This window comes from Balaenoptera physalus (assembly GCF_965194825.1).
Source record: "Balaenoptera physalus genome assembly, chromosome: 15".
Classification (NCBI taxonomy): domain Eukaryota; kingdom Metazoa; phylum Chordata; class Mammalia; order Artiodactyla; family Balaenopteridae; genus Balaenoptera; species Balaenoptera physalus.
The window spans coordinates 14186635-14213783 of record NC_138894.1 but is presented as its reverse complement, the minus strand read 5'-3'; the positions used below and the strand labels follow the sequence as shown (position 1 = coordinate 14213783).

Below are 27149 nucleotides of genomic sequence, written 5' to 3'. Positions count from 1 at the left end.
GAACTTGGCACCTCATGGGAAGGAAAAAGGAAGCATGGGAAGGGTTAATTAGGTGGTTTGGTTCTCTGACAGCCAGTCTGGGCCCCTTCACCTGCCCCTCACTGATCCCAAGGGAGGTACCTAAATTTCACATTTGGAGCCCATGCTATTCAACGGTGTGCTCCACCAGGCCCTGCGCTTCGGCTGGGTAAGTTTCCTGAGGTTGTTCAACAGTCTACCACAAACTAGGTAGGCAGAAATGTGTTCTCTCACAGTTCAGGCCAGAAGTCCAGAATCAAGGTGCTGGCAGGTTGATTCCTTCGGGAGACTGGGAGAGTCTGTTCCAGGCCTGTTTCCAGCTTCTGGTGGTTGCCGGCAGCCCTTGGCCCTCCTCGGCTAGTAGACACATCATTGCAATCCTGTGATGTGGCCTCTTTTACCACAAGACAGATGGGAGGGAGTCACAAGTGGCTTCTCATTATGAACGTAGATAAAAGAAAGCTCGTATCTTGACTGCCAGAGGGATTGAGTGCTGTGAATCTACCCCATAGATTTGTCTTTGTCTCTGAGTGGGCTGAGCCTGGAGGTCTGACTTCTAGCAGGACCCAGGGATGGGTACTGCCAGGAACCAAAATCTGTCATTCAATTGTGTATTTACTTCTTTCATTTAAGGTACTCATAATAAATTCTTTAATTATGCAACACTTCATTCATGGTCATAAGTAACTTATTCAGTTTTACGTTTAGCTCTGTCTTCCCACTGAAGGTATTTTTCTATGCTTTTCATAGAGTTGCATAACATATTAATTCAATCTTTTGAATATATTCTTCCTTTTAGATTTTTTGCTTGTTCTCCTATTCTTCATTTATTGAGATTATATACCTATATATATTTACACATATGAATTTCACACACACACACGGATCTTGTATATACCATTCTTACTTGAGTAAATACATTCATTTGGGTTCACCAACACTCCATTCACAGAGATACAAATCATCATTCAGTGCTGCATATGGCAGTTTGTTTTAGCAGACACCCATTTGTTCTGCCAGCAATCCATTCACAGGGGAAAACCTTTCAGGCTCATTTCTAAATCCTTCTAAATCCTTCCTTTTAATAGGTACAATTGCTTACATTCTCATACTCCAGATACATCATTTGTGTTCACAAACACTTCATTTATAGATAAAAACACATCACTCATTCTCATTAGATACTCGTTGTTGTTATACCAACATTCAACTCAGAGATAAGTAACCTATCATTCAGTGTTGTGTACACCACTTTTGAGTAGATATATTCCTTTCCATTCTAACCACATTTTATTCCAGGGATTCACAATATGCATTGTATATATGTGTTTTCTTTCTGTAGACACCTTCTTTGGTTTCTGTTTTCTACCAACAAACATTCCATGTATAGACATATTTTGCATCATTCTCTTTTGTGTATAAATCCTTCCTTTCAGTAGTTACGTTCATTTAGATTCATAAACTTCATTCAGGGAGATATAAAAGTATAATTCCATTATGTATATGGAAATGTCTTATGTTAATATATTATTGTTCTGCCGACATTCCATTCATAGAGGTACACAGCATATAATTGCGTGTATAGTTTTTCCCATTCTACAATAGTTCATTCTAAAAAATACCATTCATTCTTATGTTCAGGTATTTCCTTTGAGTAGATAATTTTTTATACAAACTGTCCATTCATAGATATACTTCATATCATTCCGTGTTGAGTATAGCTCTTTGTAGATACATTTTTGTTCTAGTCACATATAGAATTCAGTCTTGAGTTGTATTTTTCTGTTTTAGCAGCCATTCACTCATAGACATGTTGCACATACCACTCAGTTTTACTGCTCTTTCCTTCAATAAATAATGCATTATTTTTTGTTATACCAAGACCCAGTTTCTAGAGACACATATCAATCTTTTGAACAGCTGTTTTTATGGGGCGATATATTCATCTGTGTTCTATCCATAGTCCGTAGGGTAGATATCAAGTTCAGTGTTCTTACCATAAAAACACCAAGAAACAAAACAGAAACAACAACCCAAAGGAGCACAAGGAAACTTTTGGAGGTGACATTTATTACCATGATTGTGGTGATCATTCACAAGTGTATGCATATGTTCAAACCCACCAAATTATATACATTAAATATGTGCATTTTTTGGTATAACCATTACACTTCAAAAAAGCTGTTAAAAAATTTTCTACCTCTGTTTTTACTTCAAGAAAATACAAAATTACATATATATGGCTTACATTGTTTATTTATATTGGACTGCTCTGCTCTACATGGACAAATAAATGTTTGACAGTCACTGCCTGCTGAAAGCAGGATATGAAGAACCTGGGGGTGGAAAGACTTTTCCCTGAATATCCTATTTATCAGTGTATCATTTTTAAAGAACAACAAATATACTGAAAATCATCTTCAGTAGTTATTATACCAGAGCAACTCAGAAACCCTGCATTCTTAGTTGCCAGGTCTTGGTTGAGAACTCTTAACCTTGAAAAACTCCAGAGTAACTATTAACAGCTTCAGTGAACTAAAGTTACATTTTGTTTTAATCTGATAGCAATCTTGACCCAAAAGGCCAGCGTCAAGTTAAACGATATCCAGTTTCACTTTGATGTTCATAGCTGCCAGTTCAGCTACAAAATACCGAAAGACGTAAGGCACAGAAACAGTGTCGATGGTGTCACTGCGATTACACAGAGTACAGTTGTACTTCCTGTTGCGCATGGCGGACCACGATGGGGGTGGCTTCTCCAACAGCGGGGAGAGCAAACTACCACACTTCACACACACGTGGGCTACTGACCGATCCGAGCAGTTGAAGAGCCGGTCATGAAGGAGAAAAGACGTACCATGAGCTAAAAGAGCGTCCCGCTCCATCTCCCCAAAACGAATTCCACCCTGGACGTTTCTTCCCCCGATAGGCTGGTTAGTGACTTTGTCTCTGGCTCCTGTTGTCCTAACTTGGAATTTGTCTGAGACCATGTGGCGTAAGCGTTGGTAATAAACCACACCTATGAAGATGTCTGCATCCAGCTCTAGCCCACTGATGCCACTGTACAACCTCTCAGTGCCATAGTAGTTGTAGCCAGCAGCCTTCAACATCTCACCAAAGTATTCCAGGGCCGAGTTCTCCTCTGAGAAGATGAAGGGAGTAGCATCATGGCAGAGACCATGTAGAGCTGCAGACTTCCCTGCCATACTCTCAATCAACATACCGATGGTCATACGGGATGGAAAACCGTGAGGATTGAACAGAATGTCTGGAACCATCCCGCTCTCAGTGAATGGCATGTCCTCAACTGGCCACAGTCTGCTCAAGATGCCCTTCTGCCCATGACGACTGGCAAATTTATCCCCGATAGTTGGGTTCCGAGGGACTCTCATCGTGATGCAAACGCACTTGAATTTGCCATTTCCAGTGTCATTACTGCACACTTTGATGTTATCCACAATACAATTTTCTTTACTCCTAGGAAAAAATAAACCAGACAAAATGACAAAATGTATAGAGATACTAAGTTTTACTGATATATTTAGTGCCTCATATAAGATATTTGCAAAACTTATTCTCACCTCTATTCTCCAAATACAAATAGAGCTGGTATCCCTAAAAGCATTTATGAATAGGGCTACTGATTATGTTCACTATAGAAGTGTGTTCATCTGAAAGAATACTAGCAAGAAAGGCAGCTGAAGACCTACTACTGAAACCAATTTTACAGTTGTAAAATAAGCTTAAAAATTTTATTTTTAGTAAGAGGTATAATGAACTCAACATTTTAGCTAGGAAACACTACTAACAACATGTCCGAGAGAGATGCTCAAGTTTGAATAATATAGTTTTAAAATAAATCACAGATAACTGATCAATTGTAGTAGACTGACAAGAAAAGTAGAAAAACAAAGGCAGTACAACAGACCACAGAACTTTGTCTCATTTAAGAAATGTCCATTCAGTTAATAACTAAGCTACCACTTACATTTCCTCCAAAAATTCTCCTGTTGAAAAATAACTTTCATTGACCTCCAGCAATCTCACTGAGAAACAGCCTTTAACAACTAGCACTGGTTATGCGAACTTACTTATAGTACATCACAAAGCTTTCCCCGGTGTTGAGGTTCAGGTAGCTGTAATATGGATCTCCATACTGCAGCTGTGCTCCAATAAATGGCAATCCGTCATCATCCAACTTCTGCAGAATCCGTGGGTCACCAGGTTTGACTCCAAACACCAGACTATCATCTCCTTGTTTGATTTTTTCAGACAGATCTATACACTCAGACTTGTAGACACTTCCATGGGCAAAGCCTCGTTCCCAAGAGGCCTTATTCACAATCTGTGAAGTCAATCATTAAGAGACTGAGACCAAATGAGAGTTTTCAAAATAAAGCCGGTTAGAATTACAACTGGTTTAGGCATTCGATTTTAAAACTATCCACATTTCCTAAATCACCTATGCTAACTATTAAAATCCAGACACATATAAAGGTAGATATTTCCAAGACTACTTTACATTCATTTGACATCTACTTATACTATGCACTCAAATAGGCAGGCTATATGCATATGAATATTTAGTGATACCCCTCAAGGCTTGTCACTTTTAACTTAGACCAGGAATTAACTATTTAACAGAATAGTCACGCACCAAATACCAGGCACTTGGGCACGCAAGAAATACTCCTTCAGTGATCTGATGGTAAACAAAAAAGTTAAAAACGAAAAAGGATGGAACTACATCTCTTGGTAAAACTTACCATGGCATCTTCCATATCATAGCCAGTGTAAGAAATAACAGCAACAATGGCATTTGTCCCAATCGGATAGTTATCCATGTCATAATAATCATACATGTATGGTCTCACTAAAGGGCTTTGTGGAGTCTGAAGACGATACAGTTTATTATCTGACCGGGCTTGAAAAGTGAGGAGTGGAAAGCCCATAGTCTGCTTACCTACAAAGGGAAAAAAATTAGCATTTTGGTTTTTCCTCCTTGATTATAAAGGTGACATATAAAATTGGAAACTAAATATTCATCATAGGGGAATGAATAAATAAATTAATCATGCTGGTTATGTTTACTACAGACTAATACTTGGGGTGAAAATGAAGTAGACAAATGCGTATCAACGTGACCCAGAAAACAATGCTGAATGAGAAAAAGTACAGAATGACATTTAATATGATGCATTCATGTACATTTGCCACACAGCCCAAACAATTCTAGACCTAGTTTATGGACGCACATGTAATATAATAAAAGCATAAAAAGGGGATGTAAAGGATATATACAAACTACAGGATATTACTACTATTGGGGGGAGAGATGGAGTGACAGAAACTATTATCTAATTAGATTACTTTCTTACACACAGACACACAGACACAGTAAGATGTTGGTATTTGTAAATTGTGCATAGTGAGGTAGGTACAGGGGGCAGGTAAGACGCTTCTTTGTACTACTACCTTACAGTACAGAGAATCAATTCAAAACAAAATGATTTTAAAAACTAAAATAATATATACACAGGGGAATTTTTTTAAAAAAGGGAGACTTCCAGTTTCCAGTATAGAGAGCTACTCCTACAATATCACCCCCAACATGTAAGTATAAAATCCAGAAAAGAAAATCAACTACATACATATACACACTACCTGAAAGCACTGAAATGTAATACCAAATAGAAATTAGAGAGAGATTAACATTTGGACAAAAGGAACTTCAGAGTGAATTTCCAGTTTTTTCAGTTTTTAATGTCTTGTTTCTTTTTTTTTTTTTTTTTGTCTTGTTTCTTGTTTTTAATTTTTTGCCTGATGGCTCAGTCAGTGTAGTGGCTAAAGCTCAGAAACCCACAGTCTTATTGGCTTGAAGAATCAAGGAACAGAGTTCAGAGCATGACAGCAATTGGAAATGTAAGGGGGGAAATTTCGGAAAGGAGAGAACCACAAAGGGGGAGCCTTACATTCTGCATATAAACTGAGTCCAAATCTTTGGTGGACCCCGTCCAGCACTACGTGTGGTGGGACAGACATGAGCAGCCTACCTAAGGCTAAAGCGTGCACTTCAACAGCTGCTCAGCTAGCTGCCAGTAATCTAAAACCCAGCCCTCTTCCGAGGAACAGAATAGAATCTAGTCTTTACAACATACTTTCCGTCCACAATCCAATCCAATATTATTAGACATACAAAGAAATAGGAAAACATGCCCAAGACTCAAGAAAAATGCAATCAATGGAGACTGATCCTGAGATGACCCAAATGTTGGAACTGGCAGACAAGGATTTAAAAATACCTGTTATAACTATGCTCATGTAATGGAAAATATGTTCACGATGAATGTAGATAAGACTCTCAGATAAAACAGAAACTATAAAAATGAAACAAATGGAAGCTCTAAGCTAAAAAATTAAGTTTCTGAAATAAAAATGCACTAGATGACAGTGAACATGACAGATCAATAAAAATGATCCAATCTGAAGAAGAAAAAAAGATTGAAAAAAGAGAACAAAAAACCAGTGGCTTATGGGACAATACTAAAAGGCATAACATATATGATGCATAACTGAAGTCTCAGGAGATGAGCGAATGAGGCAGAAGCAATATTTTTAGAAATAATGGTAGAAAACCATACAGATTTAATTTTTTAAAACAGATTTAAGGGACTTCCCTGGTGGCTTGGTAGTTAAGAATCCGCCTCCCAATGCAGGGGACACAGGTTTAAGCCCTGGTCCGGGAAGATCCCACATGCCGTGGAGCAACTAAGCCCGTGCACCACAACTACTGAGGCTGCACTCTAGAGCCCGCGAGCCACAACTACTGAGCCCGCGTGCCACAACTACTGAAGCCCATGCGCCTAGAGCCCATGCTCTGCAACAAGAGAAGCCACCGCAGTGAGAAGCCCGCGCACCGCAACGAAGAGTAGCCCCCGCTCGCCGCAACTAGAGAAAGCCCACACGCAGCAACGAAGACCCAACGCAGCCAAAAATAAAAAATAAATTAAATAAATAAATTTAAAAAAAAAATACAACCCCTTTTCTTCTGTGACTACCACCACCTTCCCCTCCACCTTACCCATCTGGCACTGGTACATGTTTCTCGGACTCTGGTTGTGATCAGAGAAAGGGATGAAGCTGGCAATCACACTCAGCAGGCTGTGAGGGAAGAGCTCCTGGTGGGTGGTAACTCCAGCCAAAACCTCATCCTCAAAGACAGCAACGTTCATGAAGATCTGGAAAAGAGGAAGGACGAGGAAGTTCAGGGCACAAAATAACTGTGACTGCTGACACGTATTAGCTCTCTCTCTCAGAGTTTAGTTCTCACAGGCTTGAAAGAAAAACTTCCCACCCAGCATCATGAACACTGAAGGGATCCACAGTTAGAAATACCACACGCCTTACACACTTCATTCTAAATCTACCCTGGTCCAATTGTGAAGGGAGATAGGAAGGAGGAAAATTTTTTTTAAAGTAGCACAAAGCCCAGAGTTTTGCAACTGCAGAAATGTAGGCAAAGATTGAGAGTGATTCTAACGGAATGTTTCAGTCGCACCACCCAAGGCAGAGCTGGCTGCCAAGGAACGTGTTGAGCGGGATGGGAAAGGCAAGTAATGCAACTGCCAACCCTCTCTCAAGTTTGATGAGCATGAAAACTGCTTCATGCTGGTCACAGAAGAGGCAGAAAATAAGCTTTGACTTTCTTTCAAATGCCCTGACTGTAATTATAACAGTAACACTTTTAAAAAAGAAATAGTTACTAAGTCTCTGAAAGTTGCATACTATACAATCACACATAGCCTATGTACCTGTTCCATAGTTCCAATTAGTTCTTCTTTGCCCAATTCCAAGTTCTGCACAGGCCGCACCAGTCTACAAGGAGTGGTAAAAAGGTACAATCCTGGGTACAGACTTGGTTTTCCTGTCATTGGGATCAGGACCACCTCCATCCAGGGAGGAATTCTTTTTTCTCTCAAAACCTGTTTTCAATTAAAAAAAAAAAAAAAGAGTTCAATTAAGAATAAATGAAGTGGGCTTCCCTGGTGGCGCAGTGGTTGAGAATCTGCCTGCCAATGCAGGGGACACGGGTTCGAGCCCTGGTCTGGGAAGATCCCACATGCCGCGGAGCAACTAGGCCCATAAGCCACAACTACTGAGCCTGCGCGACTGGAGCCTGTGCTCCACAACAAGAAAAGCCGTGATAGTGAGAGGCCCACGCACCGCGATGAAGAGCGGTCCCCGCTTGCCACAACTAGAGAAAGCCCTCGCACAGAAACGAAGACCCAACACAGCCAAAAATAAATAAATAAATAAATAAAAATTTAAAAAAAAAAAAAAAAGAATAAATGAAGTATTTTACATCTATCTCCCCTGCCACCCAGGAGGTGGGTATAGTGGAGAAGCAGATCAAATATGAAAAGCAACATCTTTAGAATTAAATCAGTTTTGCAGGTAACAAACCTAGTGCCCTGCCAGTCTCAACCCCACACAGACGGCCATTTGCCCCATATCCAGAGTTGGCAAAAGCCCTACTTTCTTGGGGGCTCAGTCCCAGCATCAGGCAAACTGCGTACAACTGAGACTGGGGAAAAGGTAAACCAAGAATGTGTGTGTAGACATACTAAATGAAATTCTATCCTCTGATGTCTAAAACATAGATTACTGGGGACTTCCCTGGTGGTCCAGTGGCTAAGACTCTGTGCTCCCACTGCAGAGGGCCCAGGTTCGATCCCTGGTCAGGGAACTAGATCCCACATGCCACAAGTAAGAGGTCACATGCCGCAACTAAAAGGTCACATGCCGCAACTAAAAGATCCCACATGCCGCAACGAAGATCCCGTGTGCCTCGACTAAGACCCGGCGCAGCCAAATAAATACTAAAACAATAAATAAATAAATAAATAATAGACAGATTACTGGTGTTATTTTAAAATGTATTCAGTGAAAAGGCCCTTCCACCTGGGAATTAAAAAACAAAACCAAGCAAAGAAACCTTCTATGAACTCCTTGGTGAAAGGAGATATACGAACTAAAATTACAGAAATGTGAAAAAATAACAAAACCAGTATAGCAGAACTTATGGCGAATCACAGTTAAATTATCAATAAAATGAAAGAATGAAAATAAATGAATTAATTCTTAGCTCAAAAGCTAAAACAATAAAACAAAGTACAAGAAATCAAACTGAAAGTAAAATCTGAAATTAATGAGGCAGAGTACAGAAAAACGTTCAAATTAATAAATCAAAAAATTCTCAGTTCTTAAATTAACAGTACCCACTACTTGATCTAATCAAAAGGAGGGGATGAATATATTGAGTAAAAAACGGCAAAGGGGGAAAAAAACTATTGGAACAAAATTTTAAAACCATGGGTCGCTTTGCATATCTCTCTGAAACCAAGATGAAATGAATAAAATTCAGGTTACCAGACAGGCCACAACAGAGATGAAAAGATTAAAGACCAACTTCTATATTAGAAATAAAGGTAGCAAGGAGCTATCCCCAAAGAAAGCACTAGAGCTGGATGATTTCACAGGTGAATTCTAGAAGACCTAAGACCAGATGACCCAATGCTGCACAAACTGTTTCGGAGCACTGAAAACTAAGGAAAACTTTCTAATTCTTTTTATAAAGCAGAAATTTGTAAATGTTGATTATAAAAAATCTTAAATAAAATATTAGTCTTTAAGGAAGTATTAGTATTTATTAAGTATTAAAATAATGACCAAGTGGGATTTATTCCAGGAATTTAAGACTCATTACTCATCATTATTATTAGAGAATGATCATTGTTAGGGAATGAATTAATATAATACACTTAATATGTCTAAGGGGAAAAACTCACAATTTTTTCCTCCATGGATGCCAAAAAATTAAACATAGAATTACCATATGATTCAGCAATTCCACTTCTAAGTATACACCCAAAAGAACTGTGTGTGACACACACACACACACAGGACCATTATTCAGCCATAAAAAGGAATGAAATTCCAACACATGTTACAAAACAGATGAACTCTGAAAACATTATGCTAAGTGAAATAAGCCAGATACAAAAGGACAAATATTGTATGGTTTATTATGTACCACTTACACAAGGTACCTAGCAAAGTTAAATTCATGAACAAAGTAGAATAGTGGTTACCAGTAACTGGGGAAAGAGGGAATGGGGAGTTACTGTTGAATGGGTACAGAGGTTCAGTTTGGGATGATGAAAAAGTTTGGAAGATGGATAATGGTGATGGTTGCACAACAATAGGAATGTACTTAATGTCACTGAACTGTACACTTGAAAACTGTTAAAATGATAAATTTTGTTCTATATATTTACAAAACAACCCAGGGACCAGTCCAGAGTAGTTCCCACTAGCCAAATCTGACACAATTTGAGCATCAAAATAAATGATAGTAAGAGAACACTCATGAAATAAAATAAGCATCTATAAATCCATGCTAATAAATGAACACATAAATAAATGGAAACAGGAAAACCCTACCTTACATAATGGCAACTAATAAACATAGAACAAATGATGGCATTAGAAAACAACCATTTGGCAACCATTACAGTAATAACTAAGCAAAGAGTCATCAATGGAATGGTAATAAATTTGCAAAGAATTCATCAACTAGTGGGTGAAAATTTGATGAGGAAAAGGGCTTTCACAGAGCTTCCAAACCTCTCTCTACATTATTACTTATTACAGAAAAAATTAGTAATAGTACAGTGGACTTAATCTAAAGAAGAGAATCTTAAAGTGATCAAAGTTAATGTCACCAGCCAAAAGACCAGCCAACATCAAGTGCCTCCTGAAAAGATATCCTGAATCTCATCATAAAAAAGCTACATAAAACAAGAGTGTCAACAAAACCGGCCTGTACTCTTCAAAAAAAAAAAAAAAAAGTCAGACATTAAAGGCTGAGGAACTGTTCCAGATTAAAGGAGAAGAAACAGGCCAACTACATGAAACACGTGATTCTGGACTTGGTCCCAGACAAGGAAGAAAAAAACTAGCTATGAAGGACATTATTCAAGACATAATGGAATAATCTGAATATCAGCTGTGGATTCCACCAACCTGACCTTCCCTAATTTTGGTAAGTGCACTGTGGTTAATGCAGAGAAAATCCTTGTTCTTAGAAAATATACACGAAAATCTTCATGGAAAAGGGGACACATCTGTACACTGCTCTCAAATGTTCAGAACTAAGATGTACACAGTATTTAGAAAAAGCATACAAATGATAAAGCACATGGGGCAAAAACAACTAAACAGGACAGAGCGTATACTACAAATTCGTCCTACTGCCAAACTAATGGCCATTATCTAAGCAACAAAGACTCTTATTAGGAGGAAATTTTAAAGATTAGTTTATTCAAAGAATGTCATTCTACTTGACTTTTAAAAAATGTATTTCAAGGGACTTCGCTGGTGGTCCAGTGGTTAAGACTCTGTGCTCCCAATGCAGGGAGCACGGGTTCGATCCCTGGTTGGGGAACTAAGATCCCACATGATGCGTGGAGCAAATACCTGTCACTGACCCTAACTGATGAGGTCAGTACAAGGCAAGACGCTGCCACCAGAGGGAATGTATGGGCACTTTTGTAATTAGCTTCTGACCTCCAGACCCCCTGACACTCGAGAATGCCCTGGGGCTACCTCAACAACTAGAAAATGACTGAAAACCTAAGACGGAAGGACAGAACAATTCACAGAGACTCAAGATCACCTTATAATGTCGGAGAGAATCGGCAATGCCAGGAACAAGCTCCTTATCCACCCAGCCAACCATGACACCGTCCAGCAGGACAGGGTAGCACTCGCTGTACGGCCTCTGTGGAGCTCCATCAACTGGAGTGACGCCTGGTGAAGTGAGGAAACGGAATGATCACATTGGGATGCTTTTCCCAACACTTAACTTTCCCTCCAGATTCAACAAGTGCTTCATCATTTTAGCTATCTAGTCATCTTGTCTCTAAAGCGGAATGTTTTTGTATTGCCTGAGTAAATATCTAAATCATTTCAGCAAGGACCCCCCAAATCTACTGTCTCTAATTGCCGGTGAGGAGAGTAGCAGGGGGACAGGGGTTTAAGGGAGGCTTTTCCCTGTACACCTTTTGTATTTTGATTTCTGAGCCATGGAAACATATTAACTTTTTCCCAAAAATCTAATTACATTTGATCCTCACTGTTCACATATCACAAATTCGCCTACTTGCTAAGATTTATTTGTAACCCCGATATCAATACTAGTGGCGCTTTTTTGATCATTTGAGGACATGCGGTGAAAATTCTGAATCGCTGGATACACGTGTTCCCAGCTGAGGTCAAACCAGGTGACGCACTGTTTCAGCTCATACTGTAAACAAGCGTCCTTTCCGCACTCTGTTCAGTGCCATGTTTTTTGCATCTTTGTACTTTTGTTGGTGATTCTGCTGTTTATAATGGCCTTCAAGCACAGTGTGAAAGTGCTGGTTCCTAAGCACGAGGCCGTGCTGAGCCTTATGGAAAAATGTGTTAGATAAGCTTATCGTTACAGTGCTGTTGGCTGAGAGCTCAATATTAATGAATCAACAATATACATTAAATAAGGCATCTTTAAACAGAAACACACATAAAGCAAAACTATGTACCAGCTGATGAAAACGGTGTGACAAGAGGCTCACAGGAACCTAATCTTTTGTTTCCCCAGGAACAACGGCTCAGTATCTGCTAATTCAGTGCCAGTGGTGACTTTACAGAAGTACTGCAAATACCAAGAATCGACTCTAATTAAATAAAGAACACTCTTCCATGAGACATCAACACCTTCTGAAGACAGCAAGTGCTTTACAAAATGTCACAGGTTATCCACAGTGTTTCACCCATCACCCTTACAAGAATCCTCTGCTCAACCCCCAAAGAAGCACAACTTAATAGCTTTGCACCTGTTAAAACCCACACAAGCAAACAAGATAAGATTGCTGTACACAACCTACCCAAGTTGCAAAGCAAAGCTGGAATCGATGCTGTATACACAAACTGTGTGACGACCTCACATATGGCGGTTAAGTGGTTCATCAGACCACAGGGCTCCCCGTCAGGGGTGTGCACGGGGCAGAGGAAACCCCAGGACTCCGGCAGCAGCCTGCGTACTGTGGTGGTCCGCATCTTGGCAAAATCTGCCCCTCGGTGCACACAGCGGAAATGGGAGAGATAGCGTATGAAGTTCAGCTTGTCAGCCACAACACAAAGTCCGGAGTCTTGCAGGAAGCCAAGACCTTAATAAAACAAATGTCACTGAAAATGGGCTAAACTTAAGGGAAAAAAAAAAGCCTATTTTCTACTGGAGGCTCTGATAAGATAAAACCTCAGAGTACACCAGAGATCAGAGAGTGGGTTATCACAAAGTTTACTCAGCTCTGGTGAGGGGAAGAGTTTAAAAACATAGTAAAGATCCCCAGATTTCACACATTGTATTAGCCTCGACTGTTTCTCCATCTCCTCTACACTATCTCCTTTGTGGGAAAACATTAAATGAGTAATAAAATAGCAAGTAATTAAATGGGATTCATCCAGGAGGGCTGGATAACACACAAGCATTTGTTAGCCCTTAAGGAATCTGCACCAGTATCATCTGTTTAAAAAAAAAAAAAAAAGATCTCTGGGCCCTCAATTACCACTTTTTAAAGTTTTCCGGTCATTCTAATACAACTGGTTTAGGGAGGGGCATGTCTAACAACCCTCCCAGACAACCCATCTAGTTAACCTTTCCTCAGAGATCTAAGCTTTCTTTAGTTTTCTAGAAAGAGGCGCAAGAAATGCATTTGATCATTAAAATTAGCTTTCAACTATACAGACAGCCTGTCTACAGCCCAATATACACCCGTCAAAATTTACAACGTGAAATCTGTCTTTAACGAGAGTAAGAAGTTCACTTTTGAAAAGAATCTCTCTCAGCAATATATAAATCTACATTAAGCAAATAATTTGAAAATCATAACTAAATGAAGCCTCTCTATTTAATTTCACCTGTTTTAGAACGTAGATTCCCAGTAGCAAGAAGATATTCAAATGGTTTTGTAAGGTCTGTTCCCAGATTAAAAATCTTCAGCAAATTTTCAGTGTTTAAGGACACGTTGGTCTTCTGAGCCTTCTTGTCTATAGCTATTTTAATAGATACTAACCAAGCTTCCAATTTTTCCTGAAATAAGAAAAAAATTTAAATTTTTAGGTATTTTAATTACCACAAGTTGGATATTTACTCCTACATAACCTGCACATCCATAACAGAAGCCCACTAATTCATACATTTGACACGGAAAACTTCTAAACTATAAACCTGAAAAAACAGCTTTTCAAAGTACTATTACAGCTCAGGCATTTCTTAAGGCAGAAGACAGACTTCTGCAGTGCTGAGCGTCGCCTCGGCACTGTGGGCCTCTGGCTGGACAGTTCTTCGTGACAAGGGGCTGTTCTGTGAGCTGTGGGACGGTACAGCAGCACCCCTGGCCCTTACCCACAAAATGCCTCCAGACACTGTCAGAGGTCCCTTGATGTGGAACAAAATCGCTCCCAGTCGAGATTATCCACACTAATGGAAAAGAACCAAAGCTGGTTTGCTTGGGCCTAAGAAAAGTTTTTAATTCAAATGCTCTTACCAAACAATCAAAAGACCTTCAACCCCAGAAACAGGCAACAACAACAAAGCCCTGAGACAAAGCAGCAGCCCGCTGTCCCAAGAACAAAACAACTAAGAAGAGCCCAAAGTCCCCAAATGACACCCAACACACAGGACCCCTGACAAGCCAGTAGGAAAGACCGACACGTTCTTCTCATATAAAGTTGAAACACAATGGAAGAGGAAGAGAAAACAAAAGAGAAAAGAGGAAAGAAGTCAGAGATGAGGAACAGAGGTGTGGGTAAAATGCTCTGGAACTGGAGACGGGGAGGTGGAAAGAGTGAGCTCAACTTTCCGCCTGGGTCAGAGGCCTGCCCGTGGTCTCTTCGAGGTCAGCTAGCATTTACTGGGCACGTACAACAAGCTGGCGCTCTGCATGTTTACTTCAGCCTCACAACAAACTTTTCCTCAGGAAGCACTGCATTACGAGACCTCTGAAAACCCGTGGGCCAAATGCATTTCAGTATTAAGAATTTTTTAGGCTTCAGAAAGGTGACAGGCACACAGACCTTTTATTACCTAACACCCATGATGGAGACTGAGGCACTGGCTCATAATCAAACACACTTCTACCCTGAAACACAGACTGTCATACTAAGTATAGCAAATGAAAGTCATAAACAGCCTCCTGTCGGTTCCGATCAGGTTTTGCTGCCAACTCTCATGTTTTTTTTTGGTTCTCATACTTTCTGGATCTGGAATTGCAGGTGAGCGACTGTGGACCTGTCTGTGCGGTCTGCACACTCAGTACAAGCAGAAGCAAGCGAGAGCCCTCCAGCAAGCCTTCCCATGAGGCTCACCAGCCTCTCTGGTAAGAGGGCTAATCCGAAGAGATGGGTGGACAAGCCTGTGGAGAGCGAGGCAGCGCCCAGAAGGAAGAACAGCTTCTCCCCATCTGCTCTCACAGTTCCGAGGGGAATTGCTTCAGCGTCCCTCACTCCCCAACCCTGTTAAGCAGCCTCGGACCCAATCACAGGGACCTCAGTCTCGGTGGCAACACTCACTGAGATGGTTATGCAAGCCTGTCATTCATATCAGGTCACTGTCGTGTACCTTCTGACAATTGCTTTCATGTCCCGAATTCAGAGGTTTAAAAGCTTGAGTATAACGGAGGCAAAGGTAAGGAAATCAGACACTTTTAAGCAATGAATTCTCTGAAAAAGTCCCAAGTTTTCTTTCCTCTGTTGCTGAAACAGGTCACACCTTGGTAATGTCGTGCAACTGAAGATACTTCTAACATGGCCGGCTCCCAACGAACCCACATGCTTCAGTTTAAGGAGGAAGGAAATGTAAATTAGTCTTTAAAGGTGACTGAAACTTCTGCCTGATTTGAATTTTTATCAGGGAAATTCTAGGCTACCAAAATTTTTCAATCTAATTTTACAGACAGAGCAGACAGAAACAAAAGTTATTACCTTCAAGTAAGAATTAATTATTGACTAGATTAGAAACTTGGGAGATTTTTACTTCAGTCCTCTCCATCTTCCCTGCCGTTGTTCTGTTATCTCTTAGATTAAATCTTTTTTAGGGATGATATTCAAAATATAAAATGCCACCAAATCAACTTGCTTGTAAAATGATTTTTGTGTCAGGCCAACATTCTCTCCCAACACACACAGAGTTCTCACTATTTACAGTAATCATGTCCTGTCCTGTCTCTGTGAACACTGCACTGGCGAGCGCAGAAGCACTGCTCCTAGGGGAAATGCAGGGTTAGACTTCAGGGAGTCTCTGGTCATTGACAACATTTTCGTCAACTGATCAATACATGACCTCGTTTTTTGTGTTTGTTGAGAGACACCTTAGTTTATACTGTTGACTCACTGCCACTGAGCTCAGAGTAAACAGCACCGTAACTCATGCCTGAACAAAGCCCGTCTAATACAAGTGTCTCCTCCATAAGGAACGTCGCAGCCTTCTTGCACTTAGGAACACTAGACTTCAGCACTGAGCCTGGGGGTCACTTTAAACAGCAAAATCACCAACAGAAAGCACAAAACTGTGAAAAACATGGCAGCAGAGACCCTTGTTTACAGCTCATCAGACCTCGGCTGGGACCGTGAACATCAGGAAGCCCCACTTCCCTAGCACTCTGTGCGTGTCTGCAAATGAGCATGAGAGTGCTGATACCGCTGGTGTTCCAAAGAAATTTTAGCGAGTAGGTGAATTCACAAGTACAGACTCTGTGAATAATGGGGACGGACTGTATGTGTGTATATAGGCCACTTACACTTTATCATTAATGTTATGACCAAGATTTGATATTGTCTTTAGTTAGCTTCTATAAAAACATTAAAGAAATTTCTGAACCTGGCCAAGCTAAGATCTGTAAGTCCCTTACTGCTAAACAATCAAACAAACAAGAAATAGAAAAAACAAAAACAAAAAAAAGACTACATAAAATGCCCAAACTAGAAATTTTAAACATGCAGGAAACAATACTGCTGGAAATGGCCACATCATCCCACAAGAGGTACAACAGCTCCGGGGTGAAGCAGCCTGCATTTACCTTCAGAAACATGAGGAAGAGCTGCCCGGGGGTCAGGACCTCTTGATTCACTAAACTGTCAGGATTCTCCTCCATGCACTCTCCTTTGGCTAAAGCAAAGAGCTTCCGGGTCATGAGACAAAGCACATAAAACTTTTCAGTGTTGGATTTCAAGTGGATGCAGATGCACTGGCTGCCGAAAGAGAAAGAAAAAGCTTGAAACGATTCAGCTGCTGCTACTACTCGATGTCCTACTGAATTCAGCTTCTCCACTGCACTGGCCATTCAAATGCTCAGCACGTGGCTCGCGGATACAGATCGGACAGCGCTGGTCTAGAGCAGGGCTCCCTTAATAATTACACAGTGGTTACAGAAGACAAAGTCCTAGCCTTGGGGGAATAAAGGGACATGATGCCTGCAACTTTCAATGATGCAGAAAGAAAAACACTGATGATATGCAGAGAGAGCAACAAAGCAAAGTGGTAAAAATGTAAACAACTAGTGAACGAGAGTGTCCAGTGTACTATTTTTGCAGCAATTCTGGAAGTCTGAAGTCAAAAGTTTTAAAGTACAACAGAAGGTATGAAGCTACCAGAAAAAAGAGAGGCGAGGATGGCTGCAGAAACAAAGCTAGGCCCTACTCTGCTAAGCCAGAACCCCACCCCCAGGGCCACTGTGATTCCCAGATGACTCACCAGCCCCAGCTGCATCAACACAAGGAAGCATGGATACCCTCCACCCCCAATAAACAAAAGCACACATACCTGAAGAGAAACTCTGCAGCGTGTTCATTTGGGTACCAGTCAGGAAGACTGAGTTTTACTCTGAAGCGTTCACCCAGATAGCTAAGGACCTGTTTTTGTGTGGAACATCCCTCTTCCATTACAATCCTTAACATCTGAGAAACAGAGTTCCTAAAGAAAGAGTCATCTTCCTTTCCTTTGATGAGCTCCTGAAAAATCTGATAGTCGGAAAAGCTGACAAGTGCCTAGAAAAGAAAAAAACGTTCTTTTTTAAAATTGCTAATAACTAAACCATCTTAATCATTTAGTAACCATTCTGTTCTATTTTTTTTTTTTAATACCCGAGAAAAATTAGCACTCCACTATCGCTGAATCTAAGTGAGCTCTTCAAAATCAGGGCAATGCTTGTATGATAGACACCAAGATGGTCCAATGATCCTCACATCCTGGTATCCACAACCTTGGTCTCCTCCACACTGAGCCAGGGCTGGCCTGTGTGACCGATGGAATACGGTGGAGAAGTTGAAGCATGACTCTCAAGGCTGGGTCGTAAAGGGCACTCCAGCTCCTGCCTTGTTCTCTTGGCTAACTCTCTGGGGAAGACAGCTGCCTCAAAGCAGCCTGTGGAAAGGCCCACGTGGAGAGGAACTGAGACCTCCTGCCAACAGCCCACAGTGACTTGCCAGCCATGAGGGAACCGCCTCGGAAGGGGATCCTCCAGCCACGGGCAAGCCTTCTAAACCACAGCAGCCCCCGCTGACATCTCACGGCAACCTCTGGAGACCCTGGCCAGAACTGCCCAAATCTGGAGCCACTTCCAAACTCCTGACCACAGAAACTGTGAGGGAAATGTTTAGCGATGTTTTAGCCACTGCCTTCTGAGTTAACTTTTTTGTTGTTGGCTGCGCCGTGTGGCTTGCAGGATCTTAGTTCCCCAACCAATGATCGAACCCCGGCCCTCGGCAATGAAAGCGAGGAGTCCTAACCACTGGACCACCGGGAAATTCCCTGAGATAACTAATTATGGAGCAGTAGTAGATGCCAGCACAGCATGAACTCTATGAGGACAACCCATCCATCCCGCACAGGACACCACGTCCAGTGACTCACTCCCCAACGAAAGAAGTATACACAGTAAGTCACACCTTAAGTGCAAATCCCAAAGGAAAAAAAAACAGTTCTTTCCGGTAAATAAAGTTCAACATAACCGTGCCATTTTCCAAGTAGTGAAGGTTCATATTGACAGCGGAATGTTCTTCTCTCACACAGTGCATTGAAACTCCTATTTAAACAAACAGAGCAAACAGTCAGAAACTCAGCAATACTACCAGTAAGTATAGTATGCGTGGCTACAATTAGAGACTGATTTTTAGCTCAATTATAAGAATAAACTGTTTAACTATAGGGCTCATGAATGCAAAATGCTATCTTGTGAAGCCAGCCACTGTCACGGAGAGTGATCAAACAGAGGCCGGGTCACTGTGAGCCAGAGACCGAGGGGAGTGCCACATACCCTGAACCAGAAGACTTCCGAGGCCTGTACCTACACCTGGCCAAGTCAGCCGTCCTTCAGCACCATAAGCAGTAACATAAATACATGTGTTCATTCGGTTTGAAAAGAAATTGAACACAGTAGAAAGGTTTCCCACTATGAAATTATAACACAGAAATGCTTAACAGAAAAACAAAAAATTATACATATATGGGAGAAAAATATCAAAGACTCTATTTGGATGCATCTACTTTTTAGTATCAGGTGGGCCAAAACGTGCCTTCGGTTTTTAAGTAAAAATAAAAGATATATTTTTCATTTTCACCAAGAACTTTATTGAATTTATTGAATGTATTCACCCTTTTGCTCCACTACCTTCTGCCATTTTTCAGGCAACTTCATAATTCCATCTTCCCAAAACTTATCTTTTTGAGCAAAGAACTGTTCCAGGTGCCTTTTACAGTCTTGCAGGGAATTGAAATTTTTTCCATTAAGAGAATTTTGGGGCTTCCCTGGTGGCGCAGTGGTTAAGAATCCACCTGCCAATGCAGGGGACACGGGTTTGAGCCCTGGTCCAGGAAGATACCACATGCCGCGGAGCAACTAAGCCCCTGCGCCACAACTACCAAGCCTACGCTCTGGAGCCCACGAGCCACAACTACTGAGCCCACGTGCTACAACTACTGAAGCCCACGTGCCTAGAGACGGTGCTCCACAACAAGAGAAGCCACCGCAATGAGAAGCCCGTGCGCTGCAACGAAGAGTAGCCCCCACTCGCCGCAACTAGAGAAAGCCTGCGCACAGCAACAAAGACCCAACGCAGCCAAAAATAAATTAAAAAAATAAAATAAATTTATAAAAAAAAAAAGAGAGAATTTTGTAAAGACCAAAATAAACGGAAATCCGAAGGAGCAATGTCTGGTGAGTACGGAGGGTGAATCAGGACTTCCCAGCCGAGCTGTAACAGTTTTGCGTGGTCATCAAAGAAACATGCGGTCTTGCATTATCCTGATGGAAGACTATATGTTTTCTGTTGACGCTTCCAGACGCTTTTTGTCGAGTGCCACTTTCAGTTGGTCTAACTAGGAGCAGTACTTGTTGGAATCAATCGTTTGGTTTTCCGGAAGGAGCTCATAATAGAGGACTCCCTTCCGATCCCACCATATACACAACATCACCTTTTTTGGATGAAGACCGGCCTTTGGTGTGGTTGGTGGTGGTTGATTTCGCTTGCCCCACGATCTCTTCTGTTCCACATTGTTGTACAGTATCCACTTTTCATCGCCCGTCACCATTTGTTTTAAAAATGGAACGTTTTCATTACATTTCAGTAGAGAATCGCATGCAGAAATAAGGTCAAGAAAGTTTTTTTTGCTTAACTTACATGGAACCCAAACATCAAACCGATTCACATAACCAAGCTTATGCAAATGATTTTCAACGCTTGATTTGGATATTTTGAGTATGTCAGCTATCTCCCGCGTGGTATAATGTTGATTTTTAAAAATTTATTTTTCAATTTTTGGCTGCCTTGGGTCTTCGTTGCTGTGCGCAGGCTTTCTCTAGTTGCAGCGAGCAGGAGCTACTCTTCGTTGTGGTGCAAGTGCTTCTTATTACGGTGGCTTCTCTTGTTGCAGAGCACGGACTAGGTGCGTGGGCTTCAGTAGTTGTGGCACGTGGGCTCGGTAGTTGTGGCTCCCAGCGTCCAGAGCACAGGCTCAGTAGTTGTGGCGCACGGGCTTAGTTGCTCCGTGGCATGTGGGATCTTCCTGGACCAGGGCTCGAACCTGTGTCCCCTGCATTGGCAGGTGGATTCTTAACCACTGCGCCACCAGGGAAGTCCTATAACGTTGATTTTTCTCAATTAATGTCACAATTTGATCGCTATCGACTTCAACTGGTCTACCCGACCATGGAGCATCGTCCAGAGAAATCTCCAGCACGAAACTTCGCAAACCACTTTTGACATGTTCGATCAGTCATGGCACCTTCTCCACACACTGCGCAAAATTTTTTTTGCATTTCAGTTGCGTTTTTACCTTTCTTGAAATAATAAAACATAATATGCTGAAAAATGTTGCTTTTTTTCTTTCATCTTCAATATTAAAATGGCTACACAAAAATTCACTAATTTTGAAAAGTCTTTTTTTAAATGCACGCTGATATGACAGCTGTCACATACAATCTAACAAAATTGTTTTGAATGAAGTTAAAGACAACTAAGTGCTATTAGAGCCATCTTACGGAAAAAAACGAACGAACCTTTTGGCCAACCCAATAAAATAACTTAAATTTTTCTAAAAGAACATTCCAAAAAATCACTACAACTTACCATACTGAGTATAGCCAGGCCCTCTGCTTTTCCATTTTGGTCTTACCATTGCAATGGGGAAATTTCTGCGAGGCATAATCAACATTCGGATGACTTTTTCGATGCCATTGATTATAAAATAGCCTCCCATTTCCTGCCAAAGAGATGAATTAAAATTTGTTAAACAAAGATATATAACTACCCGTAAACATGAAACTGACCAACTGCAATCACCACCCTCATTCTTAAACAGATGTGCAGAAGAGGGGCACTCAGGCAAGAGGAACTGTGGATCCCTTGGAAACTGCAGACTTAATTTTAAGTCTTCTTAAGCACATTAAAAAGGCTGTAGAGACTTGGGAGAAAACTATGGAAGAAAATCATAGCACTTTCTTCTACCAGACAGGCTGAACCTAACCTGCCTTTCTGTCCCTAAAATGACTGCAGTCTTCAAATGATGTTAAAAAACAAAAACAAGTTACTCCAAAGAGAAGTCTAAAGATGAAAACAGTAATCGTTCAGCTTCCAGACAAGTATGGTTTCTTGAATAAGTTAAAAAACTTCTGACTGTATGAAAGCTCTGGAAACCAGAAATTTGGATTAGCTAAATAGGAAAATATTTTTAATATTTAATTTTTAATAAGTTAATAGAACATTTCTGTAATAAATAAGGAGCTACTATGAAGCAGGCATATCACACTGAGTGCTCTATGTCAGCATAACATTTAATCCCATAATAATGAGAGAGAGCTATATGCCCATTTTCAGAAGAGAAAACTGAGGCTCAGGGAGATTAAATTTCCCAAAGGTGCAGGACTGGTAAGCGGAACAGCTGGGTGTCAAACCCAGATCAGCCACCAAAACCCTCTTCGCAACACACAACACAGCCCCTCTGTTGTAAGCAGAGTCTGCATGTCTTGATTACTTCAACTTAGTACTGCAAAGCCACCTAACAGGGATTGAATGGAAGGTATATGAAGCATTTAATACGTCCACAGAATCTGACTGTGGGTAAAGCAGACATTTTAGACAGATATGTGGGTTAAGACAGCTTTAAAAAAAACCAAATACATATCTAAATATGTATCAGTAGGTAGGAAAAACCTACCAATTCTTTCCCCATAATAATAATATTCTCTAACTGGAGTGTTTGTTTTTCATACATTGTCTCATCTGAGACTCATTATGAGGCCTATGCAGTGTGCAGACAAAACATCAATGCCGGGCTTCCCTGGTGGCGCAGTGGTTGAGAGTCTGCCTGCCAATGCAGGGCACACGGGTTCGAGCCCCGGTCCGGGAAGATCCCACATGCTGCAGAGCAACTGGGCCCGTGAGCCACAATTGCTGAGCCTGCGCATCTGGAGCCTGTGCTCCGCAACAAGAGAGGCCGCGATAGTGAGAGGCCCGCGCACCGCGATGAAGAGTGGCCCCCGCTTGCCACAACTAGAGAAAGCCCTCGCGCAGAAACGAAGACCCAACACAGCCATAAATAAATTAAATAAATAAATAAATTAAAAAAAAAAAAAAAAAAAAAACATCAATGCCCCACGTTACCTATCCGGAGACTGAAGCAGAGAAGGAAATCCGGACACCCCTCCCCCACTCCCGACAAGCTTCCAGTCCTCTCACTCCCAGCTCAGGCGCTTGCTACTGTCACCTGGCCTTTCACTGCACGGGACCCCGGCAGGTACCTCTGCTTCCTCGTGGTGCTGGATGAGGGCTTTTGGAGGAAGGTTGTATAAGTTGCAAAGCTTGGATTTCACCATGATGGGAACATAGCCAAGAAACTGTTTAATGATTCCTTTTGAGATTCCATTCACTGCCCAGCTGATATCGGCCTAAATGAAAATGAGAAAAAAAAATTATTTAGTAAAAAAGGAAATATCCTGGGCTTCCCTGGTGGCACAGTGGATAAGAATCTACCTGCCAATGCAGGGGACATGGGTTCGATCCCTGGTCCGGGAAGATCCCACATGCCACGGAGCAATTAAGCCCGTGTGCCACAACTACTGGGCCTGCGCTCTAGAGCCCATGATCCACAACTACTGAAGTCTGCGTGCCTAGAGCCTGTGCTCTGCAACAAGAGAAGCCACTGCAATGAGAAGCCCGCGCACCGCAACAAAGAGTAGCCCCCGCTCACCGCAACTAGAGAAAGCCCGCGTGCAGCAACGAAGACCCAACACAGCCAAAAAATAAAAAAATAAATAAAAATTAAATTAAATAAAAATTAAAAAAAAAGGAAATATCCAGATCTACAAGAATGGGCATTTGAAAAGATTAAGGCAGAAGACCATAAACTAAATGATTTTATGCTTTAGATTTAAAAGATGGGATCTCTTGGATGACAGCACTAAGAAAGTAGAATTCTGGTATAAACTGTATTAGGCACCAGGCTTATTCTCAAAAATGTACAGTGTGCAAGTCACACACCGTCTTTTGTACTCACTGTCAGCTTTCCCCGGTAGGTGCTCCTTCGGCCCCGGCATTCTGCTGGATAAACGTTGAGCTCTTTACAGATGCTCCCTTTTGGAACTGTGGGTGGACTGATGACAGCATCCACAACAGTAAGAGAGATCCGCTCGTCTTTGAAAGCAAATTCAAAGGGAGGGATGGCCTGAAATACAATTCACACTGTTAACTGCTTGCATTTCCAAGGTACTTTTTCTCTAAGACTCTTTCAAATCCCATGTGTTCTATAAGCATTGATGGCTATAATGCTAATGTGACACATCTGAAAAACAGCTAAAGCTACATCCAGTCTACTCATAGCCTCACTAAGTACCTAAAACTGTAATGCATTAACAAGATTTTTTTTGACTGTCTACTACATGTCCGATTCTGTAGTAGGTTCCAGGGATACAGCTGTGTACAGAACAAAGCTGTTCTCTGAACCAAGTGCTTGACTTCTCTATTCTTATACATAATACACACACATACATCTATTCTTTTTCAGATTCTTTTCCATTATAGTTTATCATAAGATATCGAGTATAGTTAGTTCCCTGTGCTATACAGTAGGTCCTTGTTGTTTACCTATTTTATATATAGTAGTGTGTATGTGTTAATCTCAAACTCCTAATTTCTCCCCCACCCCTCCCATTCTTACCTTGTACCCTCTGCATGCATAGCAAGACCAATGGGACTCCTGCTCACAGAGCAAGGATATGGACACACCCTCCTGATTCAGCAACAGACACTAATAAATGCCATTCTTTAGGCTGATCTTTGTACATTTCATTCCACGGTGGCCTCATACTGAAGCCAGAGCCACGCAAGGGGTTGGTGGTGGTCATGGTGGTTCTTCCCCTTCCACAGCAGTTGCTTCTTTGTACCACTCCCTGGGGGGAGCGCTGCTGAACTGAGGAAGGGGCATCACTGAGCTCTCCTACGTATTAACTCTGAACAACCTCCTGGCCTTAGTGCTAAAATAGCAAGAATGCCAAAAATGGGGCTAAGAAGCGATTATACTCCAATAAAGACGTTGATCATCTCAACACTGGGCTCTTTTTCATTGTTTTCATAAACCCCAGGGCCAATTAACTTTTAAGTAGATATAATTATATCTACTTAAAAGTATAACTTTTCTCATAGACATGATACAATGAGTCCAGGCATGACAGAAATTATTATTTCCCATCAGACAAAAATATCTTGTCTTCTGCAAACAGGTCAAGGAATAATTAAACTTCAAAGAAGCCCCAATGGCTCCATATTATTTGCGGAATAGAGTTCAAGCATCAGAGACTGGCACAGCTCTCCACATTCTCTCCACCCCTCCCCCAATGCAAGCCCTACCCAACAAAAGCGCAGGGTAGAGTCCCCTTGAGCTCTGCTCCTTCACTTCCCCTGGAGGGAACGCACTTTCCTCTTCAATTCGTGTAATCCTGTCCTTTCTCACACAGCTGGACTAGCTAGACCTCCTCTGTGCTTCCGGAGAACCACGCGGCCGCCCCTTGTCAGAGCAGTGCTCAAGTGTACCGGCGCCGACTGCCTTCACAACTCCACCTGCCTCACCATCCACATGATGCCAAGCAAGAACTGTCTCTTACAGGCCTGCCTCTCCCTCACCCTTAGAGCCCAGTGCCTGGAGACATGGCGACGCTTACTAAATGAGACCCTCCCCCACCATCTTCACCTGAACTCTGGTACCATCACCCTCTAGACCAATCACCTTAATGTGGACCAAATGTTACGTAATGATGGTACCAATCACTTCCTGTGGACCAAATGGTTCCTACTGAACCTCGTTTTTATGCCTCACTGATATTTTCCTCAACACAGACCCGCGCTGAGCCTAGCACGGTCAAGGAGTTACAACTATTTGAAATTATACTGCGACCTCCCAGCCCTCTCTCTGGGACCCCTGCCCGCGGCCTGTGTCCCATTCCCCCCGCCTCCTGGATCTCCCCCTCCCAGGCCCCGAGCCTCAATCACCTCTCCCCCGGCCCTCCTCCAACGCCTCACACGCCCCCCACCCCTACCCTCGCCGGGCCCCTCTCCTCCGCCCGCCTGGAGCAGGGGCTAGGGGCGCAGGCGAACCCAGAGCTGAAGGGAGCCTGGGTTCGCCCGAGGACGCCGCGCTCACCTGCACCGCGTGGCTGAGCCCCTCGCGCACAGCGTAGTTGAAGGACTCGACATGCGCCCGCGTCAGCTCCTGCAACGCTGGCTTTTGCTGCTCCCGCGGGATCCCGTAAGAGGGGTCGGTCAAGTGCTTTAGGCTGGGCCCGCTGGGTAGGTGCCGCCACCGGCCGCCGGGATCCATGAGTCCGCCTGCACACCGGATGCCAGCAACGGCTCCACACGCCCCGGAAAGCACGGCCGGCGCCGGGCGCCTACGGCTTGCTGGGAAATGTAGTTCCTCTTGTTCCTCCGGCCCCGGGTCCTCCGATTTTACGGGGTCGACTTGAAACCAATACCGTGGAGCGAATGGGCCAGTATAAATCTGTGCGGAGTCGGAGCGTGGCGGACTCGCCCGGCCTCCTCTCTTCCACCGCCCCCTCCCGTATCCCCCTCCCGCTAGACGCCAAAGGCGGGAATCCGCTCCACGGGCAATTCCGCGTGTGACCTCTTTGGCTCTCATTCGTGCTGTTAGGGCCGGCCGAGAGCGGTGTTCAAAGATTTCCCTCTCTTCCCTTGACCGCTTTGCGATCCAGTGCTGATGCAGACCCTTGGGGTGACACCCAGCCGGAGTCTTGGCTTCAAGGAAAAAGCAGTCGGGCACCAAACTGACTGCTCTCTACCCAACTCTGAAGTCGAAGGCTCATCACTGGGACGGTCAAGCGGTGGTCCGCCCTCTCTACCCACTCCCCGCGTCGTCTGGACTGGAGTCTTGAGCCGGGCGGGGCCGGGGCGGGCCGGCGGGGTGGGAAGGCGGGTGTCCGAGGGGCCTTCCAGCCTTAAGATCCTTTGAGGATCTGTGAGTCCTATGA

At 42.5% G+C, this 27149-nt stretch overlaps 1 protein-coding gene across 1 annotated transcript; it reads right to left on the bottom strand.

Annotated features, from left to right (window-relative positions):
- Positions 1-1389: 1389 nt before the first annotated feature.
- On the bottom strand, positions 1390-26552 carry POLR1B (RNA polymerase I subunit B). Its single transcript, XM_082426766.1, has 15 exons — positions 26306-26552; positions 24167-24334; positions 23412-23558; positions 21742-21874; positions 19063-19199; positions 17939-18162; positions 17196-17367; positions 14038-14209; positions 13005-13286; positions 11756-11889; positions 7830-8000; positions 7100-7256; positions 4785-4981; positions 4110-4363; positions 1390-3495 (listed from the first exon to the last, which is right to left on the bottom strand). The coding sequence occupies exons 1-15, from the start codon at positions 26480-26482 to the stop codon at positions 2613-2615; spliced, it is 3408 nt and encodes a 1135-aa protein (XP_082282892.1). The 5' UTR covers positions 26483-26552; the 3' UTR covers positions 1390-2612.
- Between the last annotated feature and the right edge of the window lie 597 nt (positions 26553-27149).